Source organism: Macaca thibetana, chromosome 4, assembly GCF_024542745.1.
Source record: "Macaca thibetana thibetana isolate TM-01 chromosome 4, ASM2454274v1, whole genome shotgun sequence".
Lineage (NCBI taxonomy): Eukaryota > Metazoa > Chordata > Mammalia > Primates > Cercopithecidae > Macaca > Macaca thibetana.
In genome coordinates this window covers 118,178,286-118,200,744 of record NC_065581.1, presented here as the reverse complement: position 1 = coordinate 118,200,744, position 22,459 = coordinate 118,178,286, and the positions used below count along the sequence as shown (strand labels likewise).

At 36.0% G+C, this 22,459-nt stretch overlaps 1 protein-coding gene across 4 annotated transcripts in view; it reads left to right on the top strand.

The window, feature by feature from the left end:
- GRM1 (glutamate metabotropic receptor 1) overlaps positions 1–22,459 on the top strand; it is a 421,079-nt gene that overhangs the window by 360,787 nt on the left and 37,833 nt on the right. For all 4 annotated transcript variants that reach the window (XM_050787344.1, XM_050787343.1, XM_050787342.1 and 1 more), the window contains 2 exons: positions 8,295–8,421; positions 19,883–20,813. In XM_050787344.1, the coding sequence (XP_050643301.1) occupies positions 8,295–8,421; positions 19,883–20,813 (1,058 nt within the window). The remainder of the gene's footprint in view (positions 1–8,294; positions 8,422–19,882; positions 20,814–22,459) is intronic.

Sequence of the window (22,459 nt, the reverse complement as noted above, 5' to 3'; positions counted from 1 at the left end):
CATACCCTTCAGGGCACTGGGCTTCCCTCTGGCCCAAGGCAGATCCAGAAATGTAGTTCAAGAGTCAAGCCATGGAATCAAGGACCCAAGAGCCCATTTGGTACTCTATCCACTTGTGGCCATGCTGGTACTTAAGACAAAGCCCGTTTTCTTTCCCCTCTGCTTCTCCCAAGCAGAAGGCGTTTTGCCCCATATCCACCACAGCTGGTAATCTGTTGAGTCTTACCTGAAGCCAGTCTCAGAGGCTCACTCAAGGCCCTCAATGTAGTACCTGTGTATTGCTTTTGGTTATACAGGGCCCAAGGACATTTCAGTTAACAGGTGATAAATGCTGCCAGGACTGAATCCTTTCCTTCAAGGCAACGGGTTCCCTTCTGGTCCAGGATGTGTCTAGAAATGTCCTCTGGGGGCTAGGGCCTAGAACAGGGGCTTCACAACTCTGATGGGTGCCCTATCCTGCTGTGGCTGAGCTGTTATCCTAGACGCAAGACAAAGTCCTCTGCACTCTTTCCTCTCCTTTCCCCAAGTGGAAAGAAGGGGTCTCTTTTGGAGCTACAAACTATACAGCCTGGGGTTAGGGGAGGCGTGATACCACCACTCCCTAATCCTGCCCCAGCTGTTGTCCCAGTATGTTGTCTGTCCCCCACCAGTCCACTGTCTCTGGGCCTAGTTCAGCCCTAGGACTCACCTAAAAGTTCCAATCCTTATGATCTAGACTGCCTTTCAAGTTTACTTGGAGACACAGTATCCTGTAGACCTCGGTGACAAGGTTTGCAGGCACTTAAGTTCGAACCCATAGAATCAGTGAGTCTCTTCTGGTTAGGGCTAGTTTAAATGCTCCCTCTGTGGGTGGGCATCAGCTGAGTTTGATCTGGTTTTCCCTTCTGTTCTAACAGGACAGCACAGAGTTCAGTGCCTCACAATTACTGTGTTTTCCCTCCCTAAACACCTAGTGATGCTCTCTGCACCATGCTGCAGCATCTAGAGGGTGGAGAAGTGGAGGCATTGGCAATTCAGGGCTGTTTTTTCTAACTCTTCAGTGCCTCTTTCATCAATACGAAGTTAAAACCAGATACTGAGTGTTCACTTGATTTTTGATTCTCTGTAAATATTTGTTGGTGTCCTTGGTGGGGGAGGCAGACAATAGGTAGAATTCTCTGTTCCACCATCTTGTTCCGCCTAGAGGACCAGAAGCAGTTTAATCTCTTCTACAATTCTAATTAAAGTAGACCCAGTTCCTTCATTCTTTTTTTTTCTTTTATTTATTTATTTATTTATTTATCATTATTATTATTATACTTTAAGTTCTAGGGTACATGTGCATAACGTGCAGGTTTGTTACATATGTATATTTGTGCCATGTTGCTGTGCTGCACCCATCAACTCGTCAGCACCCATCAACTCGTCATTTAGATCAGGTATAACTCCCAATGCAATCCCTCCCCCCTCCCCCCTCCCCATGATAGGCCCCGGTATGTGATGTTTCCCCTTCCCGAGTCCAAGTGATCTCATTGTTCAGTTCCCACCTATGAGTGAGAACATGCGGTGTTTGGTTTTCTGTTCTTGTGTTAGTTTGCTAAGAATGATGGTTTCCAGCTGCATCCATGTCTCTACAAAGGACACAAACTCATCCTTTTTGATGGCTGCATAGTATTCCATGGTGTATATGTGCCACATTTTCTTAATCCAGTCTGTCACTGATGGACATTTGGGTTCATTCCAAGTCTTTGCTGTTGTGAATAGTGCCGCAATAAACATACGTGTGCATGTGTCTTTATAGCAGCATGATTTATAATCCTTTGGGTATATACCCAGTAATGGGATGGCTGGGTCATATGGTACATCTAGTTCTAGAACTTTGAGGAATCGCCATACTGTTTTCCATAATGGTTGAACTAGTTTACAATCCCACCAACAGTGTAAAAGTGTTCCTATTTCTCCACATCCTCTCCAGCACCTGTTGTTTCCTGACTTTTTAATGATTGCCATTCTAACTGGTGTGAGATGGTATCTCATTGTGGTTTTGATTTGCATTTCTCTGATGGCCAGTGATGATGAGAATTTTTTCATGTGTCTGTTGGCTGTATGAATGGAAGCTGATAAGCAACTTCAGCAAAGTCTCAGGATACAAAATTAATGTGCAAAAATCACAAACATTCTTATACACCAGTAACAGACAAACAGAGAGCCAAATCATGAATGAAATTCCATTCACAATCACTTCAAAGAGAATAAAATATCTAGGAATCCAACTTACAAGGGATGTAAAGGACCTCTTCAAGGAGAACTACAAACCACTGCTCAGTGAAATAAAAGAGGACACAAACAAATGGAAGAACATTCCATGCTCATGGATAGGAAGAATCAATATCGTGAAAATGGCCATACTGCCCAAGGTTATTTATAGATTCAATGCCATCCCCATCAAGCTACCAATGACTTTCTTCACAGAATTGGAAAAAACTGCTTTAAAGTTCATATGGAGCCAAAAAAGAGCCCGCATCTCCAAGACAATCCTAAGTCAAAAGAACAAAGCTGGAGGCATCACGCTACCTGACTTCAAACTATACTACAAGGCTACAGTAACCAAAACAGCATGGTACTGGTACCAAAACAGAGATATAGACCAATGGAACAGAACAGAGTCCACACATCTACAGCCATCTGATCTTTGACAAACCTGAAAGAAACAAGAAATGGGGAAAGGATTCCCTATTTAATAAATGGTGCTGGGAAAATTGGCTAGCCATAAGTAGAAAGCTGAAACTGGATCCTTTCCTTACTCCTTATACGAAAACTAATTCAAGATGGATTAGAGACTTAAATGTTAGACCTAATACCATAAAAATCCTAGAGGAAAACCTAGGTAGTACCATTCAGGACATAGGCATGGGCAAAGACTTCATGTCTAAAACACCAAAAGCAACGGCAGCAAAAGCCAAAATTGACAAATGGGATCTAATTAAACTAAAGAGCTTCTGCACAGCAAAAGAAACTACCATCAGAGTGAACAAGCAACCTACAGAATGGGAGAAAATTTTTGCAATCTACTCATCTGACAAAGGGCTAATATCCAGAACCTACAAAGAACTCAAACAAATTTACAAGAAAAAAACAAGCAACCCCATCAAAAAGTGGGCAAAGGATATGAACAGACATTTCTCAACAGTTCCTTCATTCTTTTTAGTCTTTCAGATGTTTCTCTTACAAAGAAAATTTTGTCTTTTACCTTTTTTCAGTTACTTTTCCACCATTATGTTCTCTTGATGCTGTTGAGTTTCTTTCATCTTTTCTGTAAATAAAATTTTAATCTAAACAAATCCTTTTCATGTTGCTTCAGAAGTGCAGTCCCAAAGTGGACATTTAATTTTCTATGCTATAAATGTTTTAAGACACTCACAGTGTATATAAAATGAATCATAACATTGTGTGTAGCAGCAGATCACCTAGTCTCACTGACAAGCATAGAACCATGTACACAGGATGTAGAAAGAATCAAGGCAGGTAGGTCTTAGAAAGCCTTAGTCCTTCGAGGGAGGTTTCAGTGAAATGTCAAAACTTTTACTATGACACAGAGTTGACATAAAAAGCATTTTAGTGTGACAAAAATTAAACACTTACTTATTGAATGTATACATCATACAAAAGAAATATCAGTTACAATAACAAATATAAAAATAATTTTAAATTTGTCACTTTGGGGAAACTAGAACATATATAGATATAATAACTTAAGAAATTTTTTTAAAAACAACTTGTTTGAATTAAACTTATCTACCACATATTTGTAAAACAATTAGAGGACAAAAGCTAACCTGTGGTAATAAAATATCAACCATATTTTTGTTGATTAAGAGTTTCAAATAAAATAATGTTTTGAAAGACTCACTGCTCTAAAATACTCACTGAAGCATGTGACTTTTGTGTCTCATCTTGAAAGCAGTGACATGGAGGGTCTTATGTAGAAAAAATGACATTCTAAATAGAAGGTAATATGCATTTAAGCACAGAGACTGCCCTTCCTTTTTTCACATACAAATGTAAGAAATTAATAACAAACAAAATCAGGTACAGAAACAAAAACTAGGGGCCAAGTGAATGCCTGACTGAAGAACTTGTGTTTCAAAGGTATTAAAATAGGAAGCACCAAAGTTCTTTGAGTGATCTAATTATATTTTGGAAAAATATTCCATTCACTACTCATTCATTGGCTATGTATTTTTGATATATTTCTGTGCCTTGATCACTAAAAGGATGGCATAGTCCTTTTCTCTGAGGAGCTACAGGCTATTTGGATGATCTTGGTAGCTATGTGCATCTTACTCTGGAGTGAGAAGAAATTAGAGGCATGGTATATAAGTCCCTAGATATATACAATGGATCATACTATGGGCAGGGAGCATAATTTCAGTGTAAAGTAATAAAGTCTGAGTCTAGAGGGGTGACTATGAAGATAGAAAGGATACATTTCATCCTACAGATATTATATGGTGAAAGTACACATGCTTGATGCACTTGGTGCATAAAGAAGGAGGATTAAAAAAGTAACTCCATTTAAACATCTCTATTTTTCATTCTGTATTAAAGGTATAAGCTAATAACTTATTCATTAATGTCTTCAGTCAGTCAAAAGCTAATGTCAAAGAGCTTCCATGTACTAGTTATTTGCAGAATCTACTTTCACGAGTCATCCTGCATGAGTAAATTTGTTTAGCATTATTGTCTTTTGAATTTGTCTAATTAGCGGTACTAATTTTACATGGAGAGAAAGACACAGCTGGTTGAAGTGAAATACAGTAATTTGTGATGGTTCTTACTGTACTGTTTATCCTAATTAGAGTAAGACAGTAGCATTTATTTATTAATTCAATTTTTGTTATATCATTTAGAAAAGATATCTTTTATAATTTAAATTTCTCATGCCTATTTTGAGGATAGGTGTGAGTTTTTTCAAAAAGACTTAATTTGGCTCTACTTTCAAAAGTTATTTGAAAGTACAAGTAGAAATAGAAAACCTTTTATACTTGCTGAAAATATTCTGTCATTTAATCTTTTTGTGTAATTCTAAAACAGTGGTATAAATGTCAACCTGATGTGCAGGAAGATAATTTTATTTTTATGAAGGCTATGGTTTCTATCATTTTAAAGTATGGCAGTAATTAGAGTTTAGTTTCTGATTTTACATATGGGAATATTTGATCACTTTTATTCTGTTAGAGAGGAACTTCTGTTCCCAGAGATGAGGGATTAACAGAGTCCAGACTTAGCCTTCTGCCATAAGCAACTAGAAATCTTGATGAAGTATACAAAACAACTATATTCAGACATTGGAAAACAGTACCTGACCTTGAGTTCATGGAAGTGAGGGGAAACGAATAAGGTGAACCCTAAAATCACTCATGCTTTCTGCCTGGAGACAGAAAGACAGAAACAATTTCCTGATTGTTGTTCATTTGAGAGAGAAAACAAATGGAGCTTGGCCATATTGCTAATTTAAGAAGACAGAATCAGAGTTTAGGAGGACCAAAATAGCTAGAATTTGTAGTGCAAAGTATGGAAGATGATGGATCTGTGCAAAAAAGAAGTCACAGAAATTAGCATAGGCATTCCCTTGAGTATTTGATTGAATACTAATCTACATGTCAGCCGGTTGGAATTTTGAGTCCAGGTAAGGAACACTTACTAGGGAGATGGATTCCCAAACTGACATGGAGCCAGGAATTTTCCAATTTTCACCAGTCAGAGTAGAGATATCTTGCTTGAATACGTAAGGAATTAAGTAAAAGCTCTTGGAAGGTCACATCTTAATAATGAGGCGAAACTATTCCTCGAGCAGTGACTATTCTAGACTTGCTCTAATAGTTTAAAATCAAAGCTCAAAGGGAACAAACTGAGCTGTAAGTTGCTTAACTGTTTGCTCAAACAAAGTCCAACACTCGTTTAAAAAAGGAAGAAAAATAAATCCGCACTCTACACCTTAATACACACAATGTCTTGCATCTGGCCAAAAATTTACAGATTTGACCAAGCAGCAAAATGTGTCACATTACCAGGAAGAAAACCAAGCAATAGAAACAGTTCCAGAAATTACATTCATGTTGAAATTAGCAGTCAAGGGCATTAAAACACAAGGATAAATACATGCTAAAAGATTTAAAAGAAGATATAAATATAAAAGGAAGAAAAATGAAAATATAAAAAATAACAGAATAGAAATTATAAAGATGAAAAATAACATATCTAAGAAAAAAATATTTTAATGGATTGGATTAACAACACATTAGTTGTTGTAGAACTACAGGTCAATGAACTGAAAAACATAGCAATAGGAAACAGGCAAATGAGGCACAAAGAGAAAAAATTAAATACTGAAAGAAATGAGCAGACTCTCAGTTACTTTCAGAGTAATACCTGGGGGGTAGACTATAAGTGCAACTGAAGCTCCAAAAGGATGGGAGAGTGAAGCAAATCAGAAGAAAACCTGAAGAAATAATGGCTGTAAAATTTTAAAAGTAATGAAAATGTAAACCCACATCCATAAAGCTCAGCAAATTCTAAGCAGGATAAACACAAAGAAGTCATTACAATTAAGTTGCTAAAAACCAGTGATAAAAAAATTAATATTATCCAAAATAAGAAAGGGCTGATACATTCAGAGGAATGAAATAACAATTATGGCAGGCTTCTTATCAGAAACTATAGGTGAGACAGGAAAGAAGTAACATCTTTAAAGCACTGAAAGCAGAAATAATAATAATCATCATCATCATCTTTAACCTAGAATTCTATTCCCTAAGACAATGGAATGACATAACATGCTGAAATTTTATATATATATATATATACACACACACACACACACACACACTCAACTTAAACTTCCATACCAAGTGAAAATGTTATTTTTGAAATACTAAGGCAAAATTAATAGTTTTTCAAACAAATAAAAGATGAGGGAGGTCATATTCTCAGGCTGGCACTGCTGTAAATGTTGAAGAAAGGTCTTCAGGAAGAAGAAAATATGACCAAAATATGGACCTATAAAAAGTAATTAAAAGAACTAGAAATGTAAATATATGGGTAAATATAAGATATAATGTCTTTCTTATTTTAAAAAACATATTTCAGAGATGACAGTTTAAAGCAAAAATAATAATTCATTTGGTGAGGGTCCATTAAATAAATATGTGGAAGTAAAATGTATAAAACTATAACCTAAAGGATGGGAGGGGAAAATGGAAGAATATTACTGTCGGGTTCTTACATTATAAATAAAGTAGTATAATCTTATCTGAACGTACACTGTGATAAATTAGTAGCCCATATTGTCAACTTTAGAGCAACCATTGAAACATAGCAAAGAGGCCTAACTAATAAGCCACTATGGAGATAAAATAGAATGCTAAAAAGAAGGCAGAAAAAAGAACAGATAGGACAGATAAAAGAAAAATAAGAGATGATTGATTTATTATACTGATTATTATAGAAAATGTAAATGTACTAAACAATAAAAGGCAGAAGTTGCCAGACTAGAGATAAATGCAAGACCAAATTGTGTGTTGTCTACAAAACACTCACTTTAAATGCAATCTGTTTTTATGTTTATTTTTGTACTACGGAGTGTGAAAGTGTTCACCAAACAAATTGAAAATGGGGAAAGTTTAAACTGCTCAGATATTAAGCAGCTCTCCAGTAATTTTGAACTAGTAATTTTGCTACCAATACTTGTTATGATCTTTTGAATTCACTAGAGAAAGTCAGGCAGGGCAATACTTGATTCTGTATTCTTAGGTATCATTCTGTTTTTACGTATATATAGTTGCTCTTGAGTGAAATTGTCTAATAATTCAGGTTTTCATAATTACAACAAAATTGTATAATTACTTAACTTTTATGAATTAATAAGATTTTATTATAGACATTTTTTGGTAAAACTACTTTCTCAGAGAGGAAAAATGTATACTTTTTACTTTTTTGAGAGTAATAAATATTAATATAAACAAGGATTAAATTAAACTGTTTCATTTTTAACTCTGCAAAAAAAATGTAGTCAAATAACTCTATAGAATAAATTATTATTGAAAAGCCTCCAAACCCAGCATGGAGTGAATTGACATTTCCATCTGAACTCTAAAACACTCAAGTATACACATTCTTAAGAGTCCTCAGTATATAAGATTATTTCATAGTTAGTCTTTTTTTCTTTATTCGTAGTCTGAAAACAAGCCCTCATCTGAAATAGAAACTTTTCTGGGAAAACTATCTTTAAAATTCATGAAATATCTATGTTATAGGTTATACGGAAGGGAGAAGTGAGTTGCTGTTGGATTTGCACGGCCTGCAAAGAGAACGAATATGTGCAAGATGAGTTCACCTGCAAAGCTTGTGACTTGGGATGGTGGCCCAATGCAGATCTAACAGGTAGGAACTGCCTCACTTGGAAACCTTGTCCCTGACTATTTGCCTTTCCAATGTGTCCATCGCTCAAATGAGAACGATTAGCTCATGTCTTCTCAATGTTAATTTACAATGCACACTTTTTAGTCCTCATGTCAAGGAATATGCATAAACCTCATAGAAATTTATATTTACAATCATTTCTTGAACATCTACCGTGGATGAGGCACTACCGTAGGCCCTAAAAATAGAAAGGTAAATATCCCAGCTTTTATTTTGTGTAAAATCTATCAGGGAAGAAACATGGAAAAATATAATAGAACACAATATAATTATTGAAATAATAGAGATATCTATAAAGGGTGCATAAAGTTTGTTAGGCAGGCAAGAAGATGAAAGGAATTTCAGGCCTAAAGTAGAACACAGGAAACATGAAAGTTGATGACACCTTTGCAGAAAACCGTAGGACAAGTATGTGGGGTTGTTAGGTAGGCACAACGGCCCAGTAGAGTAGTGGTCAGAAATGAGAATCGACAAGGACACTGGTGGGATGGCAGAGTGCTTCTGTGTGACTTTCCTCTACATGTTTGGACTTTGGCTTTACGCACAGGAGAACCACTAAAGAATTTTAAAGTGGTGAATGACATCATGATATCTGTATTTCTGGTATGCTTCTTGTGGTGATATAGAAAGTTGTTGTATTGATGCAAGTGAGTTATTTGAAAAGGAGTGGATTAGGACAGCTAGAGTAGGAATGGAAAGGAATAAATGAATGCAACAGATGATTCACTAGTAAAACCAATGAAATGCAGAGGGATTGATTATATGAGTTTGTAAGTTTCCTAAGAGTGATGTTCATATAAATGAGTTTTGTTTTTCACAGAGCTTGTTATGAGCTTACAGAGGAGAAATGATTCATAAAACTTTGCATAAATTTTAGGAGCCATAGAGGCTTTTCTTTATCTGAGTATATAGACACTTTATCATCTGAATAATCTAGCCCCTTATCTTGTCATCTTAGAAAGAGGGAACTGAGGCCTAGAGAGGTGAAGTCGTATGGCCAAAGTCAGGAAAATAGTGAGAAGCAGAACCTAGTCCACTAACCCCTGACTCCATGCCTTTCTGGGTGCTGTTGAAAATCATCCGAAAATGTAATATTCTTGATGGTTGGACACTTTTTTACTTGTTTCAAAGTAAGAATATGAAACTGAGAAATCATGCAGTTTATTCAAAGAACGTCAAAAATGACTAGGTAAGTAGAACTAGGTCACGTAACTAAAATTATACTTACTAAGTGACAATATCTTGTAAAATGTTAATTTTGTTAGGAAAAAATTAAACTGAGCAGCAGAAAGCTTTTATAAGTCAGCTAGTACAAAAGTCCTTTTTAAAGAGAAGAAAAGTAGATCAGAACATTTTTGAAGGTATGAACTTCATCTCACTCATCTTTTTATTTGCCAGATAAATTTCATGCCTAAAAATTACCCAGGAATTACCCACCTCCAGAGATTCCTCTTTGCTCATTCTGGAGTGGAACTCAGAAGATCCTGATGCAATTACTCCCTGTCCCACCCATAGAGAAACACCACTCTCTGGCGCATAGCCTGATGCCTTGAACATAATAGCTACTTAATACACATTTGTTAAATTGAGGTAATTAGGAAGAAGGGATTCACCCAAGGTCATCGAGGTCAATGCAGTTGGTTAATAGAAAAACCACCATGAGAATTCACGATTGTTTGTCACTGGATCTAATGAATGCTCTCACTCTGCTATGGTTGCATGCAATGGCTTGGCTTGGAAAAGCTTTTCCAACCTCATTTTGGACTCATGCCTTCCCTCCACTTAGACTATTTCTCTTCCAATTTTTATTCTCCTTCATACAATGTGCCTCCTGCCAGGCCTCTTTTTCTTGTATAAGTAGGTCCGCATAGATGGCCATTGTGTTTGAGAGCTGGGGTTGACTGACAGTCATCCCGCTCTTCTGTTTGACTGAGATCACAGCTGACTGGGAAGAAGCTCAAAGACAAAAGTGACCTCTTTATCAGGTTAATCTCAGGAGTCAGAAGTCTTGGTTTTCAGGTACAAACATTTTTCTTTTGTCTACATTTTTTGGGCTTTCTCAAACTTCTCCTACTGCTGTATTTCACTTTCATTAGGGCTTATCTCACACATTAAAAATTTTTCTATCCTATGTTAAAATATTAAGATAAAAAAACTTTTAAAAAAAACCTGATATGATGTAATACTGGAACTCAAGGTCATGACTTTTATTCCCTGGAGATGCTCTATTGTGGGATTATTGTATATTTTCTGTCCACTGCCGAATGATCATTTCTGTTGATTAGGGATCTTTAACTTGGTAAAATATTTTTAAAATTCTCCTTGATTAAAAATAGATGAATATTAATACAATTACATTTCTAACAATTTAATATGCCATGATCTATTGTATGCATAAAAGTCACTTTAACATTCTAATGAGTTGAGCCAGCAACTCCTCAGACTGTGCCCTTAGCTATATAACAATAGTCATGCAGCTATGATTCGGTCATATATTCAGATGATGTTGCAAATCTTATCTTTAGGGTCTTTCACAATATAGATTCCTCATTCTAATGTATACTTATGTTTTAATGATCCATATTGATTCTGTGTTTCTTTTGGTCTCATACATGAATGGAAAATGAAATCCCATTTACCACTTGCTTGGTGCCATGTCAAGCACAGAGCAAGGGCATAGTCCATGGTAGCGGTAGTTGTGAAATGAGAAAACTCACGGGTACAGAATACTAAAAATCAGTAGAATTACTCAGAAAAGTAAACGCATTGCCTTTAAGTAGGTGTTTGATTTATAGGTAATTATTTTACTAAATTTTAGTTAAAATGAGAAATCATTCTTCTTTGAAAAATAGTGTATTCTACTGAAGTAAAATATACATTTTATTTTTAATAGTTGAATAAAAGATACTTTAAATCACTTTAAAAGGTAGCCACTTTTAATATATACTCCATACATTATAATATTAATGAATAAAAACAGGTTTACTGTGATTTTTATTTCCATTGAAATGCATTTTTTTTTTTGCTATGAAGAAATTAGTATATTTCTTAGAGAAAGTGCTTTTTGAAACTGTTAAAAAGTTTCTGATATTTTATTCTTGTGAAATTGCACATTTTAATTCAGCACTTAAATCTCACACTTTAGTTCTTGTGATACAAAAACAGGAATCTTTTCTGCCATGATATATAGCTTGACAGTAGTTTAACAATTTGTGGACCAATTATATGTAATCCAATGCTACTAATTTATTTGTAAAAATAAAATAAGAATATTCCTCAAAAAGGCAGACTACACCACATTTTCTCATTAAAAAAAAAAAAAAACACAAACAGAAAATGCTTTATAAACATTAACTAATTTTAACAACTTTTTCTCCATCCCAACAGTTGTTGTAACCTCTTACACTAGAATCTACTAATTTATTTCATTCTGTAATAAACACTACCATCTGTTTTTTGCCAAGTACTTTTTAAAAACTGGGAATATACAGGTGAATGAAGCAATGTCTATATCCTAAGGGAGGAGCTTCATATGAAACTAGCCATGCAAACAGCCAACTTATAAGTCCTACAATAGAGTTATGTGTAAAATGTCAGGTAAATATGGAGCAGCTATTTTTCCCATGGGAAGAAAAAAAGCCTTTGCAGAAGAAGAGACATTTGAACTGAGCACTGAATTACAAACAGAATTTCACCTGGTAGAATTTCATTGAATTATAATAGAATTACTATTTATACTGATTTTAAAACAATCAGGGAAGCATTTTGATGAAGCTTTATATGATCATGATGTAGTATTGCAAATGTTATGAATTACCCCAAGACATATTGCATAGAATTTTATTCCTTAATTCATGTTAAATTTGACTTGACCTAATTGGAAAAAAGTCTGATAGCAAATTTCATCCTCCTCCAATACATCTGGATCTTATAAGCACAACATTTGATTCAAAAAATAGAAGTAGCTACCAGTCCTCAGATCAGAGTTGTTGCCACCTTTCTTTGGTTTTGCTCAGTAATTTGTAGTCAGCTTGAAGGAACTGACTTGTCTGATAGCTCTGAGTTCTCTGTAATAACCCTAACCATAAATACTTGCCAGGACCTGAGGTTCTCAGGGTTCAGATATGGTATGCACAACTCTCACAAAGTCCCCCTTTTGGGTTCTGGGGTCAGGTGAACACTACTCACCACTGGTTGAAGGCAGTCTCCCCTCTTTCTAGTCTTGGGATAGCCAAACACACCTAGAGGTTGGATAACTGTTTTTTAAAAACTTCAAAACAGGACCTCGAAAAAAACCACATAACATGACATTACATAATTGGACAAAACTGACATTATAGCTAATTCCCTCAAAATGGCAAAGCTAATGTTTCTCCAATTTAGGATAAATTTAAATTTATCCTAAATAAAAAATAAAGAAAAGAAAGAAAAGGAAAAGGAATCTAAAACTTTTAAGAAACTTACTCAAAATATAAATTATTAGTCCCAGTCTTCAAGGGATTCTGTTTTGGATGGTTCCAGATTGGCATTGAAGAGCCTGGTTTTCATATATGAAAAAGACTCTAGGATCTTCCCAAGAAATAAAGCAAGTGTAGTAGAGTTGCAAGTGTGTTTCTGGGGTCATGAAAAACTGCTACTGTTACAACACGAGACTACTTATATCCCCTCTAGCATAACAACATTGTTCTTCATTTGTATTTGATGTACTGTATAAGACAGAGTTATTTTATAGCTAGATTTGGACAACTTAATGATTATCCTTGGAGAGGCTTTAGTATCTATCTTTGACTATTGGTCTCTTTAGGGGAACTTGGATTTACGATATGCAGTTTAAAGTTTAAAATGTGTTTGGTGGCAACCAAATCCAGTTTGCTCACTGATGGATTTCTCTTGAAACCACCAATTACTGACTTGGCTACATGACTTGGGGGTGATAAAAAGACTCCGCTGAAACTTCTGCCCTAGCTAACCCAAAGCCACTGTTTGTGATAGAGACCCTGGTAGTCCAATCCACAGATAAAGTCTATCCATGTGTGAATAGGCACCTAGAGAGCTCGCACCTGGTTATCTGTCGGTCCCTTGGTGTTGATGTGCACTGTCTTTCTCACACTATATTATACCTTTTGACTTTAAATGAAATTGTTACATGAGTGTCTTCTGCAAGTCTTCTGAATCTTTTCAAATAACTAAACTCATGCAATCTTTGCATATGCAGAGTGTTGTTATTGGAAAAGTTAGCATAACATACCTTTATATTATTTCTTTTTTATTATTATACTTTACGTTCTGGGATACATGTGCAGAATGTGCAGGTTTGTTACATAGGTATACCCGTGCCTTGGTGGTTTGCTGCACCCATCAACCCATCATCTATGTTAGGTATTTCTCCTAATGCTATCCCTCCCTTTGCCCCACATGCCCCAACAGGCCCTGGCATGTGATGTTCCCCTCACTATGCCCATATGTTCTCATTGTTCAACTCCCATGAGTGAGAACATGTGATGCTTGGTTTTCTGTTCCTGTGTTAGTTTGCTGAGAATGATGGTTTTCCCGCTTCACCCGTGTCCCTGCAAACGACATAAACTCATTCTTTTTTATGGCTACATAACATTCCATGGTGTATATGTGCCACATTTTCTTTATCTAGTCTATCATTGATGGGCATTTGACTTTGTTCGAGTCTTTGATATTGTGAATAGAGCTGTGATACATACGTGTGCATGTGTCTTTATAGTAGAATGATTGGTAATCCTTTGGGTATATACCCAGTAATGGAATTGCTGGGGACTGCTGGGTTGAATGATATTTCTGATTCTAGATCTTTGAGGAATTGCCACACTGTCTTCCACAATGGTTGAACTAATTTACACTCCCACCAACAGTGTAAAAGCATTCCTATTTCTCCACATCCTCTCCAGCATCTGCTGTTTCCTGACTTTTTAATGATCACTATTCTAACTGGCATGAAATTGTATCTCATTGTGCTTTTGATTTGCATTTATCTAATGACCAGTGATGATGAGTTTTTTTCATATGTTCATTGGCCGCATAAATGTCTTCTTTTGAGAAGTGTCTGTTCATATCCTTTGCCCACTTTTTGATATAATTGTTTGTTTTTTTCTTGTAAATTTTTCCAAGTTCCTTGTAGATTCTGGATATTAGCCCTTTGTCAGATGGATAGATCGCAAAAATTTTCTCCCATCCTGTGGGTTGCCTGTTCACTCTGATGATAGCTTCTTTTGTTGTGCAGAAGCTCATTAGTTTAATTAGATCCCATTTGTCAATTCTGGCTTTTGTTGCAATTGCTTTTGGTGTTTTAGTCATAAAATCACTGCTCAAGGAAATAAGAGAGGGCACAAATAAATGGAAAACCATTCCATGCTCATGGATGGGAAGCATCAATATCATGAAAATGGCCATACTGTCCAAAATTTATAGATTCAATGCTATTCCCATCAAACTACCATTGACTTTCTTCACAGAATTAGAAAAAAACTACTTTAAATTTCATGTGGAACCAAAAAAGAGCCTGTATAGACAAGACAATCCCAAGCAAAAGGAACAAAGCTGGAGGCATCACACTACCTGACTTCAAACTATACAATAAGGCTACAGTAACCAAAACAACTTGATACTGGTACCAAAACAGATATATTGACCAATGGAACAGAACAGAGGCCTCAGAAATAACACATACACCTACAACCATCTGATCTTTGACAAACCTGACAAAAACCAGCAATGGGGAAAGGATTCCCTATTTAATAAATGGTGCTGGGAAAACTGGCTAGCCATATGCAGAAAACTGAAACTGGACCTCTTCCTTACACCTTATAGAAACATTAACTCAAGATGAATTAAAGATTTAAATGTAAGACTTAAATCCATAAAAACCCTAGAAGAAAACGTAAGCAATACCATTCAGGACATAGGCATGGGCAAAGACCTTTATATAATTTCTCAAATGATGTCCACTAAAGATAGCTTGATATAACTAAACTGTTGAGTTAGTATGATGATTGTCGCTAGTAATATCTAGGTTCAGATAAATTCCTCTTAGTAGTAAGAGAAATAGTAAAGATGAACTCAGATTTGTATATCTTTAAATCAGTAAGGAAAGAAGTTTGAATAAGCAAGAATATACAAAGGAGAGAATGATATATATAAGAATTTTATAATGGTGATCTTTCACAGAAGATCATCATACGGTTATTAGCATGCCTTAAGGTCCTTGGGTCGGCAGTTAACTTCCATGCTGTTTCTGCTTCTGGAGGCTTTTGCAGAACTTCAGTTTAAAATCACTAATGGGTGTGAACATCAGTGTATCAAGGTTCCCTTTCATTTTTCTAGAGGGTTGGGAATGATGAGGTCATGAATAAATATTCTAGTGAAAATGTACTCATATCACTGGATTTATATATTAGAATGTTTCAGCTAAGAAATAAAATTCTAACTGTATTTTAGCCATTGTGAGGATTGTGGCTTTTCAACAGGGGAATGCTTAAACAGAGTCATAAAATAAGCACACTATTTGAACTAGTACCTAGTAATAACTCACGGAGAGGGACAACCATATACAATCCATCTGGAGATGCTCAAAGGTTTCTTTTGTAATTTTATCAATGTCCCATACATTTTTTTCCAAATTAATTTAATTACAAATGAAGCATGAGCAGGACATATCTTCTACTATCTTGAAAATGTCTTTCCATTGCTGTTTAATTGGCCAACTTGTCCTTCCAGAATAAGTTGCTCATTTTTCATGAGATATACTGAGTTTTCACAAATATTCTTCAAATGAAACTTCTGCTTGAGATATCTACAGATTTTCTTCCATAGGCTCCCAAGCCACGGAGAACAGAGATCTTTTAGTTTGTTTACTGAAAGATCCATAATTATGTTGATTTGGGTTATTTACTTTTTAACTCTATCTGGAAATGTCAAGCCACATATTAGATATTTTCTAGATTGGTAATTTTACATTTTAACTGTTTTTTCCTCATTTGATTCAACTAATTCAGGAGATCTAAGCCTACTTACAGAGGGAGAGAATATGATCCTTTTTATGTTAGTTGTTGAGTCTATTTTAGAACCATTTGAAAGTTTCCTAAAGTTTATTTTTCATCTTTATTTAGTTTACAACTTTGAGTATTTATTGAAAGAAAAGCTTCTGAAAGTGCCTTATGCAATGCCTTTTCTATTTTTCTTTTTTAAATGTTACACCGATGGGTTATTTTAATCTTCTCTTTTCTACTCTTGCATTTAAACATTTTTCTCCATCAAAGGCTAACAACTAATTGAATTAATTGGTACATACTTGCAGTATGGACAATAAATATCTAATAAAATTTCCAAATTCTATAGCAAGCATTATGTTCTGTATTCATGAAGTTTAGGAAAATTATTAACTATAGATCTTAATTTGGCTTTATACCAGTTTTTTAATTCAACTTCTATAGATCTGACTTATGTTCTAGAAAGATTAAAATGTTATACTCTTTTCCAGTAAAAACTCTGATGACAGAGTAGCTCATTTAGAGAGTCAGGTAAAGTTGCATAGCAAAAGAATGAAATTAAAAGAAGGCAGCGTTCAGAAGGTTACCAAAGCCTTGACAAAAATCATCTTTGAATTGGAAAATTTGTTTGTAGAATGCCAGCTAAAGAAATTGACAATTAACTGTGGTATTTTATCTCCCAATTTGTCTAGAGCTTCTTTTAAATATTTTAATTTATCAACTTCATCATATCAAAACTTCCCATACGGCCATTGTTATTTTAAATATCTATTTTCCTATCTATCCATCATCTATCAATCTATCTATCTATCTATCATTTATGTATCATCTGTCTGACCTGTATTGGGGAAAAAAAATAGAATTAATGTGTGACTTTATGTGGGAAGAATAAGTTCTTCCAGAAAAATGTTTGTATTTAGACAGAGACGAATTCCTGATACACAAGGAAGAGAGGCCACTAAGTTCTGTCAAAAGTGTGTGCTTGCTAATGGTGTCTTAGATTCCCAAAGCAAATAGAGTGTAGGAAGGCAACACACAATCACTAAAATAAAGTCATCTTTCATAAGTTGACAACACAGGAAGTATTCTTGTAAAGGTATTCTAAGAAACCTAAGGCTGAGTGATCTACCACTTTTGACAAATTGGTTATCAATTTAAAGGATCTCCAAACAGCACTCAGGGCCAGCTTGGATTGGACACTTCTTAGGCTTACATGTTCCTCTAATGCTTAGGTACTATCGCTTATATAGCCAACAGAAAAAGATGACTCAAAACAAAACAAACTCACAAACAAAAAAGACCCATAAAATAAGACTTTGTATATGTATCTAAATAATAGCAAAAGCAAAGAAACAGCAAAAATAAACAGATATGGAAAAAAATATTTATCAAATTGTGTATCTCTAAAGTGATATATTTGTTGACATAATAAAAAGCTTATGTCTAATTACCAAATGGTGCATTTCAAAACCAAAGGTTATGGGACTTAATATATAAAGATACCGGTGAAATTACCTTACCCAAAGACCTAAGTTTAATGGCCGTCTATATAAAGACCTACATGATTACAAATCCTAGGATAACCATATAAATTCAGCAACAAGAGCTCAGTAAAATTAGCCTGAGCAAGAAAATCGTTGAGACTGACTCACATGGTAGTGTGGGAAGGACAGAATGTGGGCATGAGGGGATCCAGTGAGTGACCCTGTTGATCAGAGCATCTCCTGGAATGTTATCAAATAAGGGGTCTTCAATATTATCTTGGTGAAGCCTCTAGAAATATGAAACATGCTGAAGCTAAATACATAATTTTTTTTAAAAAAAGCACAAAAGCTGGCTGGGTGTGGTGGCTCACGCCTGTAATCCTAGCACGTTGGGAGGCCAAGGCAGGCAGATCATGAGGTCAGGAGATGGAGACCATCCTGGCTAACACAGTGAAACCCCATTTCTACTAAAAATACAAAAAATTAGCCAGGCATGGTGGCGGGCATCTGTAGTCCCAGCTACTTGGGAGGTGGAGGCAAAAGAATGGCATGAATCCGGGAGGCGGAGCTTGCAGTGAGCTCAGATTGTGCCATTGCACTCCAGCCTGGGCGACAGAGTGAGATCCCATCTCAAAAAAAAAAAAAAAAAAAAAAAAAACACAAAAGCGAAACAAATTGCTTACTATAGTAAGGGATAGTTATGCTAGGCAGATACATTTTATCTGAGCAGAAGACTATTCATTTTATATGGAGTTTTTAGAAAGTGTGGAGTTTAGGGATTGAAAACCTTGCAGACTCTGAGAGCTGGCTGACATCACCTGTAGCAATACGATTACTCATATGAGACTGTTGATTAGTTGGCACTCATTTATTGAAGTGATTCTGATCCTGCCTGAGTGATTATCAGAAGTAAAGGCTGACAGTACTTGCTTGGCATCCAAACACATGTTCACTGAGGCAAGTTGTTGATTGACTGACAGGTTTAGCACTGGTTCTGGTGGTTCCTTGTTGTCATGGCTACAGAACAATGAGTCTTCTCCTAAATTTATGGAAATGATTTTATTCTCACAATTTGGGAAATATTGGCCCAGACCAAATATTTTGTGATTACAAAATTCTGTGAAGGGGTTGTCCCAGAGCCTGACAGATTTTTCTCTCACCCCGAAATACAAAATACATTTGATTCTCCATCTAGAGAGAAAAGATAAGCCAGGCATTTAGAAACAAATTCTGGTCTTTCCTTTCCAGAGATGGGTTAGGGGAGATTTCATTCTTCCTGGATAAGTTCATTAGAGGTTACTAACTCAAAGGCCCTCCGGTTTCAGATACAAATCATTCATGATTCATGAGTCGAGGAGTGAGATTTAAGGTGTAATATAGAGTTATGCAGTAAACAGGAGAATGCAGATTCTTGTAAAGAAGTCGATGAAATTTACATTGAAAGCACTCTGCTGGCCAAAAATGACTTGTCTATGAGCTGGACTTGCTTACAGACAATGAATGCATCAAAAGAAAAGTTTTGTTAGTTTATTTTCTTAATAATTTATTCTATCCCATAATCATCATTTAACCTTCACTGGAAATAAAGTTTTATTTGGGTGTTTTCTTTTTCTGAACATGTAGAACCGAGTCCCATCCACAGAATGGCATCTATTTATAATGCTGATGTTGGAAGAAAAAATCATTTTTATAGGTTCAAGTATGTCACATTAGGCTTGTAATGAGATTAAGTTTGGGGATATAATTGTCAGGTAAGACAATGATGCATCCTTATTTGTGTAATAGTGAGCATTTTTTAAAAAGCATTAAATGCCATAAATCATGAAGGATGCAAAGATGACTGTGTCTCTGGTGATTAATATGCATGTTGTTATTCCTAGCAGAAACCTTGGATTCATGCTAAAATGATTTTTCTCATCACAGGCTGTGAGCCCATTCCTGTCCGCTATCTTGAGTGGAGCAACATCGAATCCATCATAGCCATCGCCTTCTCATGCCTGGGAATCCTTGTTACCTTGTTTGTCACCCTAATCTTTGTACTGTACCGGGACACACCAGTGGTCAAATCCTCCAGTCGGGAGCTCTGCTACATCATTCTAGCTGGCATCTTCCTTGGTTATGTGTGCCCATTCACTCTCATTGCCAAACCTACTACCACTTCCTGCTACCTCCAGCGCCTCTTGGTTGGCCTCTCCTCTGCGATGTGCTACTCTGCTTTAGTGACTAAAACCAATCGCATTGCACGCATCCTGGCTGGCAGCAAGAAGAAGATCTGCACCCGGAAGCCCAGGTTCATGAGTGCGTGGGCTCAGGTGATCATTGCCTCAATTCTGATTAGTGTGCAACTTACCCTGGTGGTAACCCTGATCATCATGGAGCCCCCTATGCCCATTCTATCCTACCCAAGTATCAAGGAAGTCTACCTTATCTGCAATACCAGCAACCTGGGTGTGGTGGCACCTTTGGGCTACAATGGACTCCTCATCATGAGCTGTACCTACTATGCCTTCAAGACCCGCAACGTGCCCGCCAACTTCAATGAGGCCAAATATATCGCCTTCACCATGTACACCACCTGTATCATCTGGCTAGCTTTTGTGCCCATTTACTTTGGGAGCAACTACAAGATCATCACAACTTGCTTTGCAGTGAGTCTCAGTGTAACAGTGGCTCTGGGGTGCATGTTCACTCCCAAGATGTACATCATTATTGCCAAGCCTGAGAGGAATGTCCGCAGTGCCTTCACCACCTCTGATGTTGTCCGCATGCATGTTGGCGATGGCAAGCTGCCCTGCCGCTCCAACACTTTCCTCAACATCTTCCGAAGAAAGAAGGCAGGGACAGGGAATGCCAAGTGAGTTATCTGACCTGGGTTTATCTCTCTTCTCTCTTCCTTTTTCTGTCTCGCTTTCTCTCTCTCTCTCTCTCTCTCTCTCTCTCTCCTCCCCCCCATCTTCCTCTAGTTTTCTGAGTTGTCTCTTCCATTTCTCCAGTGTCTTCCTCTTCCTTTCTTAATCTTTTCTCCCTTTCTTAAATCTCACATTCTGTTGCAGTAAGAATGCAGAACTGAGGCTCCTCTCTGTTTTCATTTCTTTGAAAGAACAGGAGCAGGAAACAATCCTTATTCTTGCCTAGAAGCGGAAGCTTCGGTTCTGCCAGTAACTTTCCCTTTTGCATGGGTCCTCCTATGGAGCATCATTGTGCCCCTGGAGGCTGGGTCAGAGAGGCAAGCACTAATTATAATGTCTGGTTCCGACCATGGTGAAGGTAGCTTCTGTTTTTCTTTTTTTTTTTTTTTTTTTTTTTTTTAATCATTCTGGAATCACACCACTTCTAAACTGGGGTGAAGCGGAGGAAAACCTAGCACCTGGAGAAATTGCCATGTCAAAATTTGATCCCTACTGAGCACCAAGTATGTCCTAAAGTAAGATCCTGCAAGCAACTATCTTATCATATCTCTCTTATTTATTGAACTTGAATGTATATTGTAATAAACATGTTCCACGATGTTATACATACATTGGGTCATCTCTGCTACTGCAATGTCATGATCAGAATAGTTTCTTAGTCATAAAGCACCAAAAAAAAAAAAAAAAAAAAAAAGGGAACCAGATGATAAGCCCAAATCTTGAGACTTTGTGTGAACACTAAAGTCCCGATGAATTCTATTCAAAGTCCAGATAAATTCTATTTCTATAATTCTTCTGAGTTGTTCGTATGATAAGCACTTTCCTATCTTTTTTCTATTTTGAGAAGAAGCATATGTTAAAATTTGCACGTCACCTCTTTCTGTGACCCATGAAAATAAATTTCATGTAATGATTTTTATTTCAAAAATAGCAGGGATGCTTGAAGTTCTAAAGGTAACCGACTTATCCAAAAATTAAGTCATTTTCTCCACTAGCAGCATTAATTTTACTCTTTCAAACAATCTTTTAAAAGTAAAAAGGGATTAAGAAAATTATAATAATAAATAAATACAAATTATAAAAATTTACAGCAGACTACTTTTCTCACTTACAAAATGAGGGGAAATAATGTTACTGCTGAAAGATTCAGATGGATAAAATAATTATTAAACAATGTGTACATTATCATGATTATTATTAAAATTTTCTTAATCCCAAATGTGATAGTAGAATTTCTGTAACTTTTCAATGTATTTCCCCTTAGTTATTCTTTGTCTAGGTCTTAACTGGTATGAAACTTATCACTTTAACACATGCCAAAAATTTTACATTCTTTAAATTTCTTGGTTTTGTATCTTTACTTTCCAAGCAGCAACACGGGCATCTTTTGCAGAATTTATGTACCTTGAGAATCTAACAAGGGAGTCTTTGGGAAAACATATCTTTGAAATCCATTTTATGGATTTCGAGTAAAGACATCCCTAATTTTTTCAAAACTAGGATGAAGCTAATAATGTATGCTTACTTCTTGGTATATCAATTTTTAAGTTCGTTATAAGATGTTGATCATAAAATTTGGTTAGCCTTTTTT